This window comes from Schistocerca piceifrons, chromosome 10 (genome assembly GCF_021461385.2).
Source record: "Schistocerca piceifrons isolate TAMUIC-IGC-003096 chromosome 10, iqSchPice1.1, whole genome shotgun sequence".
NCBI lineage: Eukaryota > Metazoa > Arthropoda > Insecta > Orthoptera > Acrididae > Schistocerca > Schistocerca piceifrons.
This window is the reverse complement of record NC_060147.1, coordinates 138,439,670-138,458,451: the sequence shown is the minus strand read 5'-3', so window position 1 is coordinate 138,458,451 and position 18,782 is coordinate 138,439,670. Positions and strand designations below refer to the sequence as shown.

General features: G+C 43.0%; 1 protein-coding gene across 1 annotated transcript in view; it reads right to left on the bottom strand.

Moving 5' to 3' along the window:
- LOC124718777 (histone-lysine N-methyltransferase 2C-like) overlaps positions 1-18,782 on the bottom strand; it is a 434,091-nt gene that overhangs the window by 384,733 nt on the left and 30,576 nt on the right. The window contains exons 5-9 of the mRNA XM_047244388.1: positions 16,459-16,722; positions 14,039-14,136; positions 13,138-13,410; positions 12,731-13,020; positions 10,726-10,916 (exon numbers count right to left, since the gene is read on the bottom strand). Of these exons, the coding sequence (XP_047100344.1) occupies positions 10,726-10,916; positions 12,731-13,020; positions 13,138-13,410; positions 14,039-14,136; positions 16,459-16,722 (1,116 nt within the window). The remainder of the gene's footprint in view (positions 1-10,725; positions 10,917-12,730; positions 13,021-13,137; positions 13,411-14,038; positions 14,137-16,458; positions 16,723-18,782) is intronic.

Genomic DNA, 18,782 nt, shown 5'->3' with positions numbered 1-18,782 from the left:
ACATTTTGAGCTGCCGTTTCCTCAATGGTGGCATTTGTGGAGACGACAAATGACCTAGTATAGCAAAAATGTGATTCACCCAAACAGCCAACAGGTTTCCATCGATCGACAGTCGAATCCCGACGGTCCCGTGCCCACTGCAATAGTAATTGATGAAGTCGCTGGGTCAACACGTGAACGTGTAGGGGTGTCTGATGCGGAGCTCCACGTTCGACAATGTACAATGAACGGTGTGCTCCAAAACACTTGTGTGCATCAGCATTGCGCTCTTTCAACAGAGATGCCACACACCACCACCTAGCATACTTTACAGAGCAGATAAGCCTCCAAACCCAATGTTCTGTGAAGAGTCGTGGACATCCGACCCCTTACCACCTAGTCATACTTTCTCTGTCCTCCTACCTCTTTATGTGAACATTCGACCAGCTTCACCGTGTTCGATACACTCATTCGTAGGCTTTGCATAACAATAATCTGTCCTTTGACAAAGTCGCTCAGTGGATTTTTCCATTGTAGCCCATATATTCACTAGAGTGACCCCTCATCTGTCTCTGCTGCACTTAGGACCTTTTTGTAGCACATCATGAGCCCGCAATACCACCAGGCAGCATACGACCTCACAGTGGGCAGTGGTCATAATGTTTCGGCTGTCCAGTGTACAAATCACTGCCAGATTTGAAGCAAATGGTAAATGTTTGAAAAAATAGTCAGACCCATCAAGGACCGAATCATAAACGTTTGGGTTCGTAGCCTTCCTACTTTCTCACTTAGCCCTGTACTGTACATAGTTAATTATACTGCATAATGAGCACTGAAAAGTAACTGGCTAAGGTATCGATTATTGAAAGGTATGAAACTTTGGACTATACTAGAGAGCAGGAAAATTGATGGCTGGAGGGGCAAGCACAGAAGGCACCCCCTCCAGCTTTTCTTCACACATGCCCCATTAGTGTTCTCACTTCGCAGCTCAGTTGTCACGAGCCCCGAAGCCTTTGGCCCATGTTTGTTAAGCCGAGCCCGGCAAAGCGAGAACCATTACAGTTTAAAAATCCTCAATCATAATTTTACAGACTGTGTTAACTGACTACTGACTATATTCCCCTGGAGTTTCTGAAGTCTCTCTCTCTCTCTCTCTCTCTCTCTCTCTCTCTCTCTCTCTCATGCCATGACTATTAGTCATTCTTTCCATTCTGTTAGTATAGTCTCAGTTTTCCAGATTACCTGTATCAGGTGAAACAAACATCTATGCAGTGTTTATCCTCCATACTTTAGTGTCTCAGCCTTGTCCTTTTTTAGGTGTCTATCTTCCCACTACCTCACCATACCAGGATTCTGGAATTTGGTCATTATTGGAGTTTGTAATTGGTGATTCTGGATCAGAACAATTCAGTAGATGGTTTAAATATTCCTCATTTGTTGGTAAAATTTTGCTTGGCTGAATAATCATACTGCCATTCTTATCCCTTATGACCTTAAATTTGTAATTAAAACATCTTTTCATTCTGTTGATTGTGCGATACACTTATCTGTGCGATACATTGTTATTATTTTGTCGACATTTGTAAACAGAATCAATTCTTTTTCTAAATTTCAAAAGACTTCGATGAGTACAGCACTTGATGAGAATGAAAAAGAATCAAGTGGTTTTAAGAATATTTGGGGAGAAGTCATTTGGTAAAAGATCGAAGGGGGAGGCCCACAGTACATGGCTAAATGAAATTAAAACAGAAGTACTTAGGGCAACATGTCAGATTGGCAGAGGATCTTTTCAGTTCCTTAGAAATCAAGAAGAAGAAGAAGAAGAACAGGAAGAAGAAGCAATAATATGTGGGTACTAAGGACTTGATTATTTTGGCAAAATAAATTTTCAATTTCTGTGTTCAATTTATTACTTTAAAGAAACTCCCAACTATGCATGTGGTTCAACTACAAGGTATACAACCTTGCTTCCACCATTTTTTCCCCCCAACATTTGAGGCTTTAATGAAACAAATTGGTTACACATGTATCACTCAAAGTATTTTCCATTGCTGGCCCCTAATTTCTCCCATCTTTTGGGCAGTGTACGAATCCCGCGTCAAAAAAATTGTTCACATTTTGAAGCGATCCATGAATCGATCCAATTTGTGACTTCTTCATAAGATCGGAAGTGCTGGTCAGCCAGGCCAAGTGCCATTAATCTAAAAAGGTGATACTCAGAGGGAGCAATGTCTGGAGAATACAGTGGGTTGGGTAGGGCTTCTCATTTTAACGGTTCGAAGTACGTTTTCACCTCTTTTGCAATGTGGAGTCGAGCGTTGTCATGCTGCAAAATCACTTTATTGTGCCTCTAGCTATACTGCGGCCGTTTGTCTTTTAATGCTCTGCTCAAACGCATTAACTGCGCTCAATAACAAGCTCCTGTGATTGTTTCACTCGGTTTTAACACCTCATAGTACACGACGCCAAGCTGGTCCCACCAAATGCAGAGCACGATCTAGGAGATGTGAATATTCTGTCTGGCTGTTGACATGGAAGCATGGCCGGGATATCCCCATAATTTTTTGCGTTTACGGTTATCGTAACGAACCCATTTTTCGTCCCCGGTCACGATGTGATGCAGAAATCCCTTCCGTTTTTGCCTCTGAAGCAACTGTTCACAAACACCGTTCAACGTCTCTCGCTTACAGCTCACACGTGACCCATGCCCATAGCCTTGAGACGTTTTCAATAATCTTCTCGAGTTTGATGCGAGTCTTCACTCAGCAATGTCTCCACTTCCGCATCTTCGAAAACATTCTCTCTTCCACCACCACTACGCTAGTCTACGACGTTAAAATCACCGTTCTTGAAGCGTTGAAACCACTCACGACACGTTCTTTCACTAATAGTGTCCTTACCCTACGTACTTAAAAGCATTCGATGAGACTCAGCTACTGTTTTCTTCAAGGTGAAACAGAACAGTAACAACTCCCACAAATGACGTTAATTAGGCTCTTAAACTGAGATTTTCAATCGAGAACAACTTTACGATGCAAACAAAAATCGACTAATGTTTCAATGAGGTTAAGTTGACTGAGGTCCAAGCTAACTGCCTGACGTCTGCGATCTGTTTCTTTCAACCGCTACTTACCGCTGTCGCCAAATGGCAGACGCAAAGTTGTACACCCTGTAACATTTTGTAGTTGCAATGAAATACAAAGCACCTATCAACATTTGGTAGTTTTCTGCAAATTGATAATGCTCAGTACGTAGCAGGTACTCCTGCTACACAGGACAGTTGCAAGAAAACACAAAAAAAAATAATTAATTAGTGAAGGCTGAGCTTAAATACTATGATGTAATACCCTATACATAGAAGTTTCATTTACGATTACAGACATCAGACTATTAAGTAATATATTTTTATAAACATGTTTTTATGTCACAATTCTTGAAAACTAAAAATTCAGCAATATCAGAACAATGAAAATAACTTACAACAGGCACGTATCATTATTATCTAAATCTACAGAAAAGTTTATTGTTTTCGCAATTTTTTAATTTTTTTACCATACTTAAAAGTACATTTGCTCTTTAAGTGTTTTAAAAGTTTTAGCTGTTTACAACAGAAAAGATGAATAACTACAAACTTGCTAGGTACAAAGTACGACAGAAAATAAATGAGACCGCTTCCAATAGGAATTAGTTGTCACAGCATATCAGTACATCTCTAACCGTGTACTCACGCTCTGCCAAGTTTTGTCAGAATAAATCAGCTCAGTCCAGTTCACTACAGAAGGGTTCTTGCACTCCACCGTAAAATATTTTGTACGAGATCTGACAAAACGAGTAAGACAGATTCTGAAAATCTGTGTAGCTACTAAATTTGTACTGCCCAAATGTCTGCATTTATTTCTGCTCTGAGCAAAATATTTCTGCTCTGAACAAAATACTTCTAAGTGTAGTTTTCTGTCGGTCTTCACAACAGACCTGCCGTATTTGCATTTCGGCACGGTGCGGGAACACACCTCTACTGTCTGCGGCTGAGAAGAACGCACGTAACACGTATGTGACTGTGACTCCAGCAATGTGGTCTACATGGGATAGTGCGTGCTGATTTAGAAACATTTTCATGACTCGACAACCTGAAAATTGTAGCTATGATTATCACGAAGAGGTCTGGCCGATGTAAATATATTACATTGTCTCGCTTCTTCAGAGCATTGGTTAATCTTTTTTTTTTCCCTTTACAATGCACATTTCATTTTATTCGCTTAAAACATATCCAATAGAAGGGTTTTCTTACCCATTTCTTGCTTTTAATGTGGTTCTGATAAGTACATTCACATTTCACTACAGTTTTCCTCTTTAGCACCGCAGTTGTAAATAAAAAACAGAAGAAACTGAGGCCATAATCAGTTAACAATGACACAACAAGACTGACAATCGAGAACACTGGTAACGCAGTATTTTTTAGATGACCCGTGATCCCATACCTGGGCTGTTGCAGGGCAGAAGAGAGATAGGGGGGAGGACTGTTTCCCAGTCCCTACCTCCTCCACACATATATTCTTCTGAGCTGCTTGCCCACTGTTGCACAGGCAATCAATTTTTATAAAATTTCGTACTGGCATCGAGTATAATTCGAAGCCAAAAAACTTCACGCACCAATGTGACACAAAAAATAGTTGTTCAATAACACAGGCTAAGCTGCCTCTTTCCACTTTTGTCACACCTAATATACCTGTAAGGAAAATGTTGAGTTTCAGACAGGTACAATAAAAAGATTACTAAAACATGAACTTAGATCTTCTTCTGAAATAGACAACATATATGTACACATTCATCCAAATGCAGCTTAAGAGTCTGGCCCCAGCAGCCAGAGACAGTGGTCTCATGTATGTGTGTATGTGTGTGTGTGTGTGTGTGTGTGTGTGTGTGTGTGTGTGTGTCCAGAAGAAGGCCTAAGCTTTAGTGTTTAGTAGTCTTTTTGTTGTGCCTGTCTGCGACTCAGCACTATATGGTGATTAGCACTCTATCCTTTACATAATATTGTCATTATTAAACCCTCGATTTTCCTTTATTTGATATCCATAACAAAGCTAGTTATATTATTTTAACGTCTGTAAATGTAGCAGGAGGGCTTTTTTTTCTTTTTTTGCAGTGTGTAGTTTTGAATATGCTTCCCCTAGAGGGATGTGTCCACATTGTTGCAGAAGAAGCTGAGCAGCACAGTCACGGTCCACGGGTTGCACGGCATGACACGTGCCAGTTACCTTTCTAGCGCAGACTGCAGGAATGATCACTTCATCCAGCACACACAGCCTCCACACACTCTGATGCGCATCTTCCTGTCCACAGTATCTCATCTCGTGTAGCATAATCTTCAAGCGACCACAATCTATAATTGCCTGAGAAGCTTTCAAAGAGTCCCATCCGAGAATGACGTCATGACTACACTCTTACAAGACGATGAATTCTAAGGGCTGTGTACGGCCACTTATACCCACACGAATGACACATCTTCCTGTAGGTTTTACATATTTCCCATTAGCCACATTCAGCAGAGATGTTCTGTTGTCGACGAATACAGTTTTCTGCACCGGGCGACGGTACTTCTCCGAAATGACTGAATATGATGCTCCAGAGTCCACGAGAGCTCGGGCCAGCGGCCATCCGTGAAGATATCGACATAGTTTCCTATCATTTTTATAGTGTTCGACGACGTAGGGTTTTTCTTTTTAGCCGGTCTCAGCTCCGAGGCAGGTCGCACCCTTTAGTTTTCCAGGTTGCGACGGCTAGGTGATCGGCTCGAGCTTTAAAACGGTGACGGAGACCTCGATCGGCACGTTGGGGAGCGTCCTCTCCAGCAGCTAGCTTGCGGCGATGGTGACCTACTTCGTCCTGCACCGACATCTTCTTGTTCATCTTCGTCATCCCAGAGTTGGCGTCGGCTAAGATCGGTCTGCTGTCTTCTGGCGCAGGCACCGTCAAATATCCACCGCCTTTCTCGACAATAGTGCACCACGTGTCCCGGTCGTCCTCAATGGAAACATACTGGTCGGTTATCCTGGGTCCTCCAGACGTCAAGTCTTCCTCAGTGCCCAAACAGGTTCCTCATGCACCACTGTAGGAACGTAACTTCGCCTGGGTCTGCACTCAAGATACTGGCAAATTGAAGTAGACGAGAGCTGATCGTGAGAAAACTGCATTCATCAGCCCAGAGAGCCTGTATGAGTTTAAGGTAATGCCGTTTGGTTTGTGTAATGCACCAGCAACTTTTGAACAGATGATGGGTAATCTTGTAAGTCACCTGAAGTTGACCGTGTGTCTTTGATATTTAGATGACATTATAGCATTCTCAGAGACATTTGATGAACACGTAAAAAGACTGAGGGTCGTTCTTAAACGTTTCCAACAAGGCAGACTGAAACTTAATTCAAGAAAGTGTCTCTTTGGAGCAAAAGAAATCAAAATACTTGGACACTTGTGTCAAACGAAAGTGTGTGGCCAGACCCACAAAAGGTGAGATCTACAATAGAATTTCCTATTCCTAAAAGTATTAGAGATCTGAGAAGCTTCCTCGGATTATGTTCTTATTACTGTCATTTTATCAAAGACTTGTGCGTCAAAGCCTGGCCGCTCCAAGAGTTGTTAAAAGTCAATGCTAAATTTATCTGAGGTGGTGCTCTTTCGATGTGCTGCGAAAAGCTCTGACGACTGACCCTGTACTTGGTCTGTATGATGAGAGAGCGCCTACAGAACTACACACAGATGCCAGTGGGTATGGGATCGGGGCTGTCCTGGTGCAAATTTTGGATGGAAAAGAGAAGGTTACAGCCTATGCTTCTACGACACTTACAAAAGCCAAGAGAAACTACTCGACTACAGAAAGAGAATGTCAAGCTGTGATCTGGGCCGTGTGCAAATTTCGACAGTACCTCTATGGAAGGCCATTCACAGTTGTTACAGACCATCATTCACTTGTTTGGTTGACAGGTCTTAAGGATCCAACAGGGCGACTCGCCAGGTGGGCACTACGTCTTCAAGAATATGATATTACCGTAGTGTACAAAAGTGGAAGAAAACACCACGATACCGACTGTCTCTCAAGAAACCCTGTGCAAGACCATCAAGTCAGTGATGAAGATAGTGACGGTCTCGCTGCACTCCAGGATATCTCTGCTGAGCAGAAGAAGGACGCCAAGATATCTCAAACTATGCTTGTCTTAAATCAGTCAAGAGGAAGTGAAAGGACAATTTAAGGTAGTTAATGGATTACTTTGCAAGAAAAACTTTGATCCGTTTGGAAAGAGGTGGCTACCAGTGATTCCTAAACACATGCACTTAGATGTTTTACAGAAATTCCATGACACACCTGAGGCCAGACATTTAGGATTTATTAAGAAATACATGATAGGATCCGCAAGAGATTTTTCTGGCCAGGTTTATTTAGGAGTGTCCGTCACTATGTGTCGCACTGTAGAGAGTGCCAGTGGAGAAAGGCAGTTCCTCAGAAACCACTTGGTCGACTCATACCAATTCCACCAGCAGAAACGCCTTTCCAGCGTGTTGGGAATAACCTCTTCGCACAATTTCCAACGTCTGCTAGTGGCAATAGATGGATTGTTGTTTGCACTGATTATCTGACACACTATGCCATTACAAAAGCCGTGAAAACAGCCGAAGCATCCAAGGTAGCCAAATTCATTGTGGAAGACATTGTATTAAAACGCGGTGCCCCAAGGTCATTAATTACGAATCGAGGGAAAGTTTTTCAATCGAATCTTGTCACAGAGATAAGCAGTCAGTGCAACAGTGCTCATCACATGACGAATGCCTACCATCTGCAAACTAACGGGCTTACTGAATGCCTTAATAAGACCTTGGCCGACATGCTATCAATGTTCGTCAATGTTGAGCAGAACAACTGGGATAAGGTGCTATCTTTCATGACATTTGCCTACAACACTGCCAAACAAGACACCACGGGATGTACGCAATTTTTCCTGGTGCAAGGGCGTGAGGCGACTACGACGACGGACACTGTGTTTCCGTTACATCCCGATGACGTGGACGACGGCTACATTGGCCAGGTGTTCACCAGAGCTGAGGAGGCTCTTCAGTTAGCTCGACTCTGCACGCTGCAGGCTCAAGAAAACGATTGCCGAAGGTATGACGCGAGCCACTGCCCTGTTGTCTACAGGCCTGGTGACCTCGTCTGAATCTTCACTCATCTTCAGAAGGTTGGTCTCTCAGAGAAGCTCCTCAGGTGCTACTTTGGACCTTATACGGTGTAACACAGTTGTCTGATGTTACTTACGATGTCGAAGATTTCGACCCCGACGCGAGACGACGAAAGATCAGAGGTAAGGTCTACGTCCTTTGAATGAAGCCCTACAAGGATCCTGCCACCCAGGGTAAATCCGAAGCCCCAGCGACAGGCAACAGGCGGAAAGGTGACAAAGAGCGTAGAGGCAAAAGAAGTTCTAAGATCACTGCCAGGGCAAGCATCAGTCATCGGGAGTCGGAGTACGCAGGACCGGTGACTTGTTCCCGGACCAGGACGTAACACCGAGACGCTGTTCTCTTAAAGAGGGAGAAGAAGCTGAGTGGCACATTCACCGTGGTGTAGTGGTTATGATACTAAACTGTTGCACGGAGGGTCGTGAGTTCAAAACTCACCTGAACTGTAAGATTTTAATTTCTACATTCGGTTCGAGTACATACTGGAAGTATCCACAAATGTCAAGAATCATTGTACTGGAATGTTCTGTAACTGTATATATACCGAATGTGTTCTGGCCGGAGGCAGTTCGCTCTGCGCTCTTGTATGTGCAAGTGCTGAATACACTTTTGTTAAGTGAAGTTAGTGTTCGTCATTCATCTACTTACACCTTCTTCTACGTGACAATATTTTATGTGTGTCACAGTCCCATCTGCACCCCCATCTGTGCTGGGCGAATGAAAAAATGTGTCAGTTCTTTACGTAAAATTGTACGAATAAACTGGGTGGATACTTTTATATGTAGGCAAAATTAAAAATTCAGAACAAAATTGGATTATCAAGTAACTCTTATGACAAACTGACGAGCATTAGCCAATAACAGGTAACAACACTCCCTTTAAAAATAACAATCGCAAACACACAAAAGATGTAGAGAGTAGAAACCTCGTATTAATCTTACCTCCGATTGTGAAGACTACCCTCTGCACATTTCCCCACAGTTCTGCTTTCTAGAAGATGTCGTGCTCTTTTCGGCACAATTATACTGGCAGAAAATGATGGAGTTCGGCAAAGTATAACCCCAGTGGCACTCGAGGATACTTCACAACAAAAGTAAAATTATCTGACAAGATGGGAATCTGACTTACAAACAAGAAGAATAGGTCCTATTTAAAAAATTTTAACGAAAAAGTTGTCACACTGAGGTGTAATGTGTCATTCGTGGAATGAGACGTTCCACGTCCTCGATATTGGCACAGCTCAGAGACGGCTATTTCCCTACAGTTAAACTAGATCCACTGCCGACTTAGAGGAACGAGCCACTTTACGAATATAGAGACACGTGAAATCTGAGGAACATCACCAGTCACCAGATCCCAATCAGAAGTGCTCACGACTGGTCCACAATAGAGATCGTGACAATAAGAGTAGTATAATTATTGGACAACTCGACTCAGAGCCATAATTGTAAAGTGCTTAACCTTTTGGAGAGTTATTTCTTTTTAATTAATAACAATATAATCAAATCACGAGGGATGAGGTAGGCATTGCGTTTATTCCATATACAGACGCACTCTCGAGGAAAACCGTCCGCATTTTGAAGAAACACCGGGTCGGAACTGTGTTTTGTCCTCCGAATAAAACTCGTGCACTGGTGGGGAGCACCAAAGATGACCTCGGTTTGATGAAGGCCGGCGTGTACCAGATTCCATGTCAATGTGGCAAGTCATATATTGGTCAGACGATGCCGTGAACACCAGAGGCACACTCGACTGATGTATCCAAGCAAGTCGGCGGTCGCTGAACATTGTTTGTCGGAAAATCACGCTATGGAGTATGAACGCACGGGGATTCTGGTACAGACGTCGAGATACTGCGACAGTGTTGTCAAAGAGGCCATCGAAATTCGCACCAATGACAACCTCATAAGCCATGACTGTGACTATAATCTTAGCAAGGCTTGGGAACCAGCGATTGGGTTAATTAAGAGTAAATCGAGCAAACGTATAGTTGTGACGACCATGGCAGACAGAGCCATCACACCGACGTCACCTCAGACGCCGTCGCAATCTGTTCCACGGCGCGACCGTGGGCCGGGGCGCGGACGGCGGAGTGAGCACGCCGCAGGCGGAGGGTATTTAAATCAGCTGCCGCCGCGACCAAACCCAGATCCCTCTGAGCAACCATAGCGTACGGATCTCCGTGCCGACACGTTCACAGGAGCTCAGTCCGTCAGTTCACCTGATGATGGCGACATGTATGATCGCCGAAATATTGTGCCCGTTGGACACTGTAGACCGGCAGCATACCCGTGGATATTTTGATTATCAAATACAACGGGAGAAACTCAAGAATCACAATTACAATATAAGTAGTGCAAAGCATGTGACTCTTCTTCTTCTTCTTCTTCTTCTGAGGACAATGATGATGACGAAGGTGGTGGTGATAATCATGATCATGATGATGATGATGATGATGATGATGATGATAATAATAATAACAACAATAATAATCATAATAATAATAATGTGGCTCACTTTCTGCAGAGACTGCACGGCACCATCCCACGGTAGGCTGCCGCGCGGTATGCGCGTCGGCACAGTGGGCAACAGAAGCCTTTGTTGCGCTGCTGGTAGCAGGAGTCGCACACTGTGTAGTGGGCGTGCCAGCGCGACGAGTGGCCGGCACCCGGCGTGCGTGACCCGCAGTCCGAGCACACGCGGCAGCACTGCCGGGGGAGCAAAACATTACACGTTAAACACGAGTGAGAGTAGCAATTGACTCAGTACCTACTTGAGGTAACAGGCATAAAAAATTGCAAATCGCACAGGACAAATTTTTGCAAATGCCAAATAAACAATAAAACTTAGCACTGAAAATTTACTCTTCCACAATTATTTCTAAAAACGTAGCTCTCCTCCTTTCAGTAAGTACTCAAATTCTACTAACGACAGTACCGTGTGTCTGACCTCTCTTCATTCGCGAGGGCAATTCTGCAGGCATCTGACGACGCTTCCCCACTGACAGTTTTGCTATTTTCTCGTTCACTTGATCGAGAAGTGTCGAGAGACCTTGACGGCCAAGCTGCCCACTGATCAAGGAATACACTTTCTGTGAGCTAATGGCACACACTGCCACTGTACCTAGGCGCACGTGCCACTGAGGCCAGGTCCACAGTTCTCTTTATCGAGTAATATTTTTGAGTGTTTCGGGTCACCCACCCCTAATTATGGACGATACTCTGAGCAGGGTGGCTACTCAATCTTCGGGGCGGGGGTGGGGGGGGTGGGGGTGGCGGTGGCGGTGGCATAAGGAATAGTTTAACTGCAGTTTTTAAACATCAACAATTTATATGGAATAATATTCGTGTAATTAACATACTTTGAAATATTTAGTATTTTAAAACTTGTAGTTTATAAAACTCAATAAAAATGAATTTTAATGCTATGGTAAAAATGCAGAATTCCCTGATTTTTCCTGGGAAAACATAAATCCCTGAGACTTCCAGGTCTTCGAGAAAAATTGCCACACCATTTGAGTGACTTTAATGTTAAAAGTAAAGCAATCAACAATCCAAAGATTGTTTTCGACACCACAGTGCTTTACTAGGCAGAGATCTGTCGGAAACAGTACGCTGTTGCCTTCCACCAACCTCTGAACAAACTTATCGAGTCATTTATACGGGGGCTGACAGTTTAACGGGGATTCCGAAATGTGCTGCAAATTGGAATTTTGCACATCCACAAAACTACCAGAGGTGAAAGAAGTGATATGTGACAGATAATTATCCTAAGATTGTGCTATTTGTATTTGTAATCTGGCACTTTGTCACACTTTAACCTTCACTTAATACTCTGTATCGGAGATCGAGCAATCTGGTGACTAGATTCACACGGTTTCTCTAGCACAGGCTCACAACTGCCTAGTATTGCACAAAAACCTGTGGCTGTCCAAACCTTTCTTTCATCTATTACTGTCCAACTGTCGAGAAACACAAATCGTGAAATTTTCCCCAGACACTTTTCTTTTAGAATACTGTTTGAGCACCCTAAGCAATGTCGTGTAACTATATTTGTAGGTAACTACAGGAGAAAATGCATCTTCCACGGAGGATCAAGGTTCAGTTCTTCCAAATGTCACCTTCCAACGCACGTAGACACGAGGCCGTGCTGGAAATCAGTCTCCCACCATATCTTCCATTTTTAAAATTATGTGATCAGTAAAAAAAGAACAACAACTTTGTCATGATTCTCAACAGAACTTGCAATTTACAACAGATCAACAAAGATCTAGTATGTCCCCGCCCGAACTCCTTCATTAACGGGTCAACATCGCTACTTGATCAAAACCAGTATAGTAAACAAGACAGTCCGAGCCACTGTTGATAAGAACTGGGCGATACACTGTAACGAAAACGTACGATCAATATCTTTAACTGGAGAGTACAAAACAAAAACCCTGCCGATGCCACCCACGTAACGAGTGACGCCACACGTGAGGACGTAGTGACAGGTCACCGTCATTTACGGGGCACTTACGCACCTTGCACTTCCAACCGTACTTGGGGACGGTAGTAACGACGGGCCGCAGACAGGTCTGGTGGTAGCCCTTGTCGCAGGACTCGCAGACGATCATCTTGGACTCCTCCTCGCCCGGCTGCCGGCACACCTGACAGACACGGCACCCCAGGCACTGCCAGCCAGCGCGCACTCCGGGCAGCAGCGCCATCGACAGGCACAAGCCGTGCCAGTGCTGTCCGCACGCCGTGCACATCACCAGGTTCGCGACGTCGCCCAGCCCGAAGCAGCTCACGCACGCCCCCTCTCCGGACACTGCGGGCAGTCGGAAGGGCGATTTCGACACACGTAATAGCACACACTGCCCTTCGACTACTTAAATTGTCAGTACCGATAAGTTTGTACCGGAGAAGAGTACTGCAGCAGACTTACAGAGTAAGGGGACCTGATCCAAGTGGAGGCTGCAGACCACTGTGACGGACTTGCACTCCTGGAACGCACCGGATGCGGCACTGCAAGGGAAGTGGAGTGCCCGCCCGCAGTTGGCGACCCTGCACACGACACTCGCCCCGAAGTGGCCGCAGTGCGAACAGCGGCGGTTGGCCGCCTGCACCACGGCCGACGCCACGTTGCGGAACACCAGGTCCTCGGAGCGTGTCACACCTTGCGACCACAGTGCGCACGCTTGGTGGACGTAAAAATGGCCTGTGGGAATGCGTCGAAAAAATTTTATCAATAGACCCTCACAGGACATCCGTATTTAAGAAGAAAGGAGTCAACAGCGGTGATACAACGGCTGTTAAGACATTGGAGACTAAAAGAGATTACCGACGAATGAGAACATTTGTCAATAAAACTGTGTCTGTACATTTTTCAGAATTGCTGTAAACTCAAAAAGGACATATTCACGTTAACTACTGCGGCAAGGGAAATCAGAACAATGAAACGTAATGTCTGAGCAACACATGATGGCAAAGTAAATGGTAGTACAGGTTCTGTATGCATCGAAGTGAATGGGGACAGGAAAATACCAGCTATCACGGCTACTTCATTGAGAAGTGTAATCAATTTTCAAGTAGCTGCATAGGGAAGAGATCAAATGTTTGATACACAGCACACAATTATAATGTACACCTTTATTTCAGAGTGACAAACGAAGTAGCTTAACAATGCACGACAGCAATTGTTCACCTGTGAGAATACTGTACAAGAGAATTGCAGGTGCAATATTAAATGTAATTGAAAAGAAAGAAAGAGAGAGAGAGAGAAATAAAAAGATAATTTTGAATGCTAAATACTCAACACTAACACAAAAAAGTCAGACAGCACTCACCCGAGGATTCAAAGATGGACGCCACATCCGGTTCGTCAAGGTACCCGACTACACTGAGTTCGTCCACTGGTTCGACAGAATTGGTGGGGCAAGGATTTCTGTGAACATAAACCGAGCAAATTCTTAAGGATCCAAAAGCTTTTGTCTAATTCTGCACACTACATATTCACACAGCACGAAGGAACTTCACACAAATACAAAAACAGGCTTTGTGAAGTAGTTCCTAACTTGGAATCACGACACACTTTTTATAGTCTAGTTGTTTCTTAGCAATGTAGTTCATTAACAGCAGTTCAAATAATGTAGAGGTTTACTCCTCTCAACTATGTCAAAGAGTGGAGTATACCCCACATATAAATCATCTTGGCAATCTCAGTTTCTGCAGAGAGTAGCATAAACATCCATACGTGTGTAACATTCAAACAGCCGCAACAACGGCATAAAATTCAGAGTTTCGATGTATCTAATGCATTTGTAATTTCTTGTAAGAGCCATAAAGGAGTTATACCACTGAATCTGCCCCAATAGAAATCAGCTGTTCTGATGGGAAAAAAATCACTGTAATTACATTTACAATACTGATTCCTGTACCTTAGTGATTAACGAAGTTGTAAAAATATGGTGGTTTTTGTTTCATGAGCCCCAGTACATATCGGCCTAGTTGAAAAACAAATTGCAAGTATATTTAATGAATCAAAAGTATTTTTATTATTTGAAATGAAAAACAAGCATGTTCCACAATGTGTGAGTTCTTGTGCGTGTGGTGGGAGGGGAGGGGGAGAGGGGCACATGCACCTATCAGGGTGGACTACACTCACCATTATATGCCGTACTGCAGGGCATTAGACGTAGATCCACAAGTGAATCAGTGCAAAATGAGCTTTATCTGAGGGATGTTTGTGGAGCAGGGGATTAATTACAGAGGGAGAGTGAGCCTAAAGTACAGTATATCTGTCTAAATGGTCATATGTCAAATATGTATGTTTAAATGGCAACATGTCACAGTGGTTATGAAGAGAGGAAGAGATTTGCACAGGACAGACTAGCATATAGAGCTGTATCAAACCACCCCTCAGACTGAACACCTACTACTCCAACTACTACTACTGCTACTACAAGGGTTATTTCCTACTTTTGTAAAGACTGAGTGCCACAGCCAAATTATGCTTGTGTAGAACTAATTTTTTAATCTTCCTGTTAATTTCCTGTTGGTTTTGTTGCCCAGCTATAGACAGCATCAGCAAGGAAATCTTCCATAATAGTTTTTGACATCCAGGCACATAAAAATCAGAGGTTTGTCATTGAATTCATCACTGCTTAACAAACGGTCCCGAGTAACACGGGACAGAGGGTACAGTGTTCTAGTAGTGACAAAAAGGAAATGCACGATAAACTAGACTGCAGTCGATCCCACTCCCTAAGAATGGCTGCCATTTCGGCCAACTCGTCCACGATGACTGAAAAATTGTATACACAGCTTAATGTCACTTGTAATGTCTCAAATGAGATGTTATGCAACCTTAGTTACTGCAAACTGTGTGCGAGACGAATCCTGCATATGCTTACGAGAGGCCAACGAACTCGTCAAATGAAAATTTGTCACGACCTGCCAGCCCGATATAATGTTGAAGGAGCTATATTCTGAACATCGTCACCAGAGATGAGACGTGCTGTCATCACTACGAGCTACAATCTGAAAGAGTGTCCGTGGTTTGGTTAGCTGCTATTTATCCGACAAGGAAAAAGTTCTAAAGATAGTCGTCTGCTGGCAAAGTAATGTTCACAATCTTCTGGGACACGCAGGGGCATTTCTTTCAGATGTCTTAGTGCCTACGGGAAGTGTCAACACAGAACACTGCAGGACTACAATGACTAGTTCAAATTTTCAGCACCACACCAGATAATAAGACAAACTTCCAATTGTAACGTGATATCGCTGGGGCCAGTGCCACTTTTGCAAGCACGGAACTTGTCAGATTTGGCTGGGCTAACCTACTACATCCACTGATCAGTACCAATTTAGCAGCTTCCGACTTCAGTCACACTGAGCTGACAAATGACAAACTGTGTAGTGAACAGTTCTGTTAGACCGAGATGCTGTTGTCGAAGCTGTAAAACGGTGGCTAACTGCTGTCAGTTCAAATTTTTGCACGTGTGGCACACGGGCTGTTGTCGTCGTCAGATAAAGTGTATAAGGAACGGTGGTGCCTCAGCTGGGAAACTGATGACACGTAGCTGAAATCTCATTCTGCTGAACCGCATTATTCTGCTTTCCATATCTCTCGAAGCATCTACGTAAATAAATGGGAAATACCTGTTTCGGAATAACACCCAACTCCCATACAAATACTACCCTACAAACTGGCAGTAACGTTCCTATACACTCCAGACTCTGGGAGTACGAGACTCGGCAGACTCACTTGCACTTGGCCATGCTCTTCTGGCGCCGCACAGTCACCGCGAGGCCTCCAAATGCCGGAGCGTGGCCGTTCCCGCGGCTAGGGCTGCTGCCGATGACGGAGTCGGCGTCGCCCACCAGCGACAGGCCGCCCTCGGCGCCGGCATCGCTCCGCTCCTTCAACAGCGCAGCCAGCTCCTCGGGGGAGTACGTCAGCTGCAGCAGGTCCCCCTGTCCCAGCTGGCTGCGCTCGCCCAGGTTGCACAGCGCGCACACCTTGCCCGGCCTGCAACGGTAGTCAGTGAGAGAGACTGTCTTTCCTAATACCACCGATCATGACGACGTGCAGGCAGGAGTCTGAACAGGACGCCAGCACGGCCTGTAATGGCGGGAGGTACACGGCATTCCAAACAGGTGACATTAATGCGAATATCAGATATCATCATTTTTTGTCTAGAAGAGAAAGGATCACTTTCCAAATGCAAATTCTTGACTACCCCTTAGGAAAAAAAGACTATTTCACTGTATAAAACTTTTTCTCACTTCGACACATGGAAAACCTAGAAGTAGTCCAGGAAAAAAAATAATTGGTTGCTCAACCATCTCAGAAAAAATTGATATTTGCTGGGTGAATTCTCTAATGTTTAATGAGCTCAAAACATTTTTTTTTTTTTTTTTTGCAAATTTTATATTGTTTAACATTTAGAAACAGCAGAACTTTTGTTTCAGGCCACAAGCAGTTTTTTTCATTTACAAGCATCTGCAGTTCTTTTAAAATCATTCAGTAACAAGTTGCCCCAGACCTTTCAAATAAGAACAATTTAGTCCAGCATGCACTGCACTATAAACTGAAACCGTGATCACCTAGATGAATGCACTCCTTAATATATTTTTAATGGCTCAAATTTATTGGTTACAAATTAAAAAAAAAAAGATCAACAGTATTATTCCAAAGGAGTAATTTCTCAGCCTTACTATTTTTGGTGCTATTACACCGCACAGTATAGTTACTTTTTATATAGTATCAATGACGGGAAGCTTGCATTTAAAAAAATAGACCATGTTAAAAAACTTTTTTTGAATGTTTCCTTTCTTTGGCCTGTGATATCTTTGTTATAGGACCAAACAAAAATCTGAAAAATACACAATTAATAGACCTTTATAGTATCAAACATCAGTATAAATTTCAACTTAGAGAATCAATAGGAAATACAAACAAATTACAAATATGAGTAAAAAATATGTTTCTTAGTATCTACATCTATACTCTACAAACCATCATGAGATTGATGGCAGAGGGTATAACTCATTCTACCGGTTATTTGGGTCTCTTCCTATTCCATCCAATACCTAGACTAAAGAAATAAACTATTTCAATTAATTAATTTAAACACACAAGAAAACAGTAATGAATGATTGATTGTCGAAACAATCCCCTGCAGAATGTTCCAATGGGCTGGCAGATGGTATCTGCAAGTCTGTACAGGCTCACAGACAAGCCCATACAAGTCTGTGTGTTGTGTTCCCCCTTCCAACAACATCTGTTCACTCATACTGAGTTAACAACGGGCTTTCGAAGTGTGCAGTTTAACAATGGAATCTCTGTCTTCTATTGGGGTTCTTATTAATGAATCTTGTCATAAAAGTGTGTATGGATTGTTTCCTAAAAACATTACTTTAATTGAAGATTACAGCAAAGAAGAAAAAGTGTTGTTTTACTAATGGGTTGGCTCAGAGGTTAACTCAACTTGCAAGTACTGTGAAATTAAATGCTTAAAAATATTTTATCACCTTTTTGGCCATCTTGCTTGGATTCTTTTAAAAAACATAGGACACCCATAACAAAAGGTCTGAGAAAAATAACGTTTAACCATTATTTTAAAAATAAAAGTTCTTTTTACCAGGAAGGTCATTGTGTCCAGCATGTTATTCTAAGACATTCGTCATTAACAAAGAAAGAGAGCGTGATAGCTCAGATAAGGAATTTCGTGACTCATCAGAAACTATTTAAAAAAAAATGTGGATTTAGCTTGTGAAATCCTATGTTTATCGCCTGCTACCAAAATTAGAAAACTACGTGAAGGAAACAGACCTTTTGCACTGTATGCATAATTGAGAAAATGGTACACTACTGTCGAAAAGAATTTTGAAGTTTCATTTCGAAAGAAAAGTTGCACTGAACCAGATGACACTTCTAGAACTTCTCCGACCGAATATGATGATTTGACTGAAAAGCTAAAAACTAAATGTTGTATTTCAAACAAAGACGATAAAGTTAAGATTATCAGTTTACTACCAAATTCTTAAGAGTCGAGAAAAGTTATTGATGAATTTAATGTGTCAGAA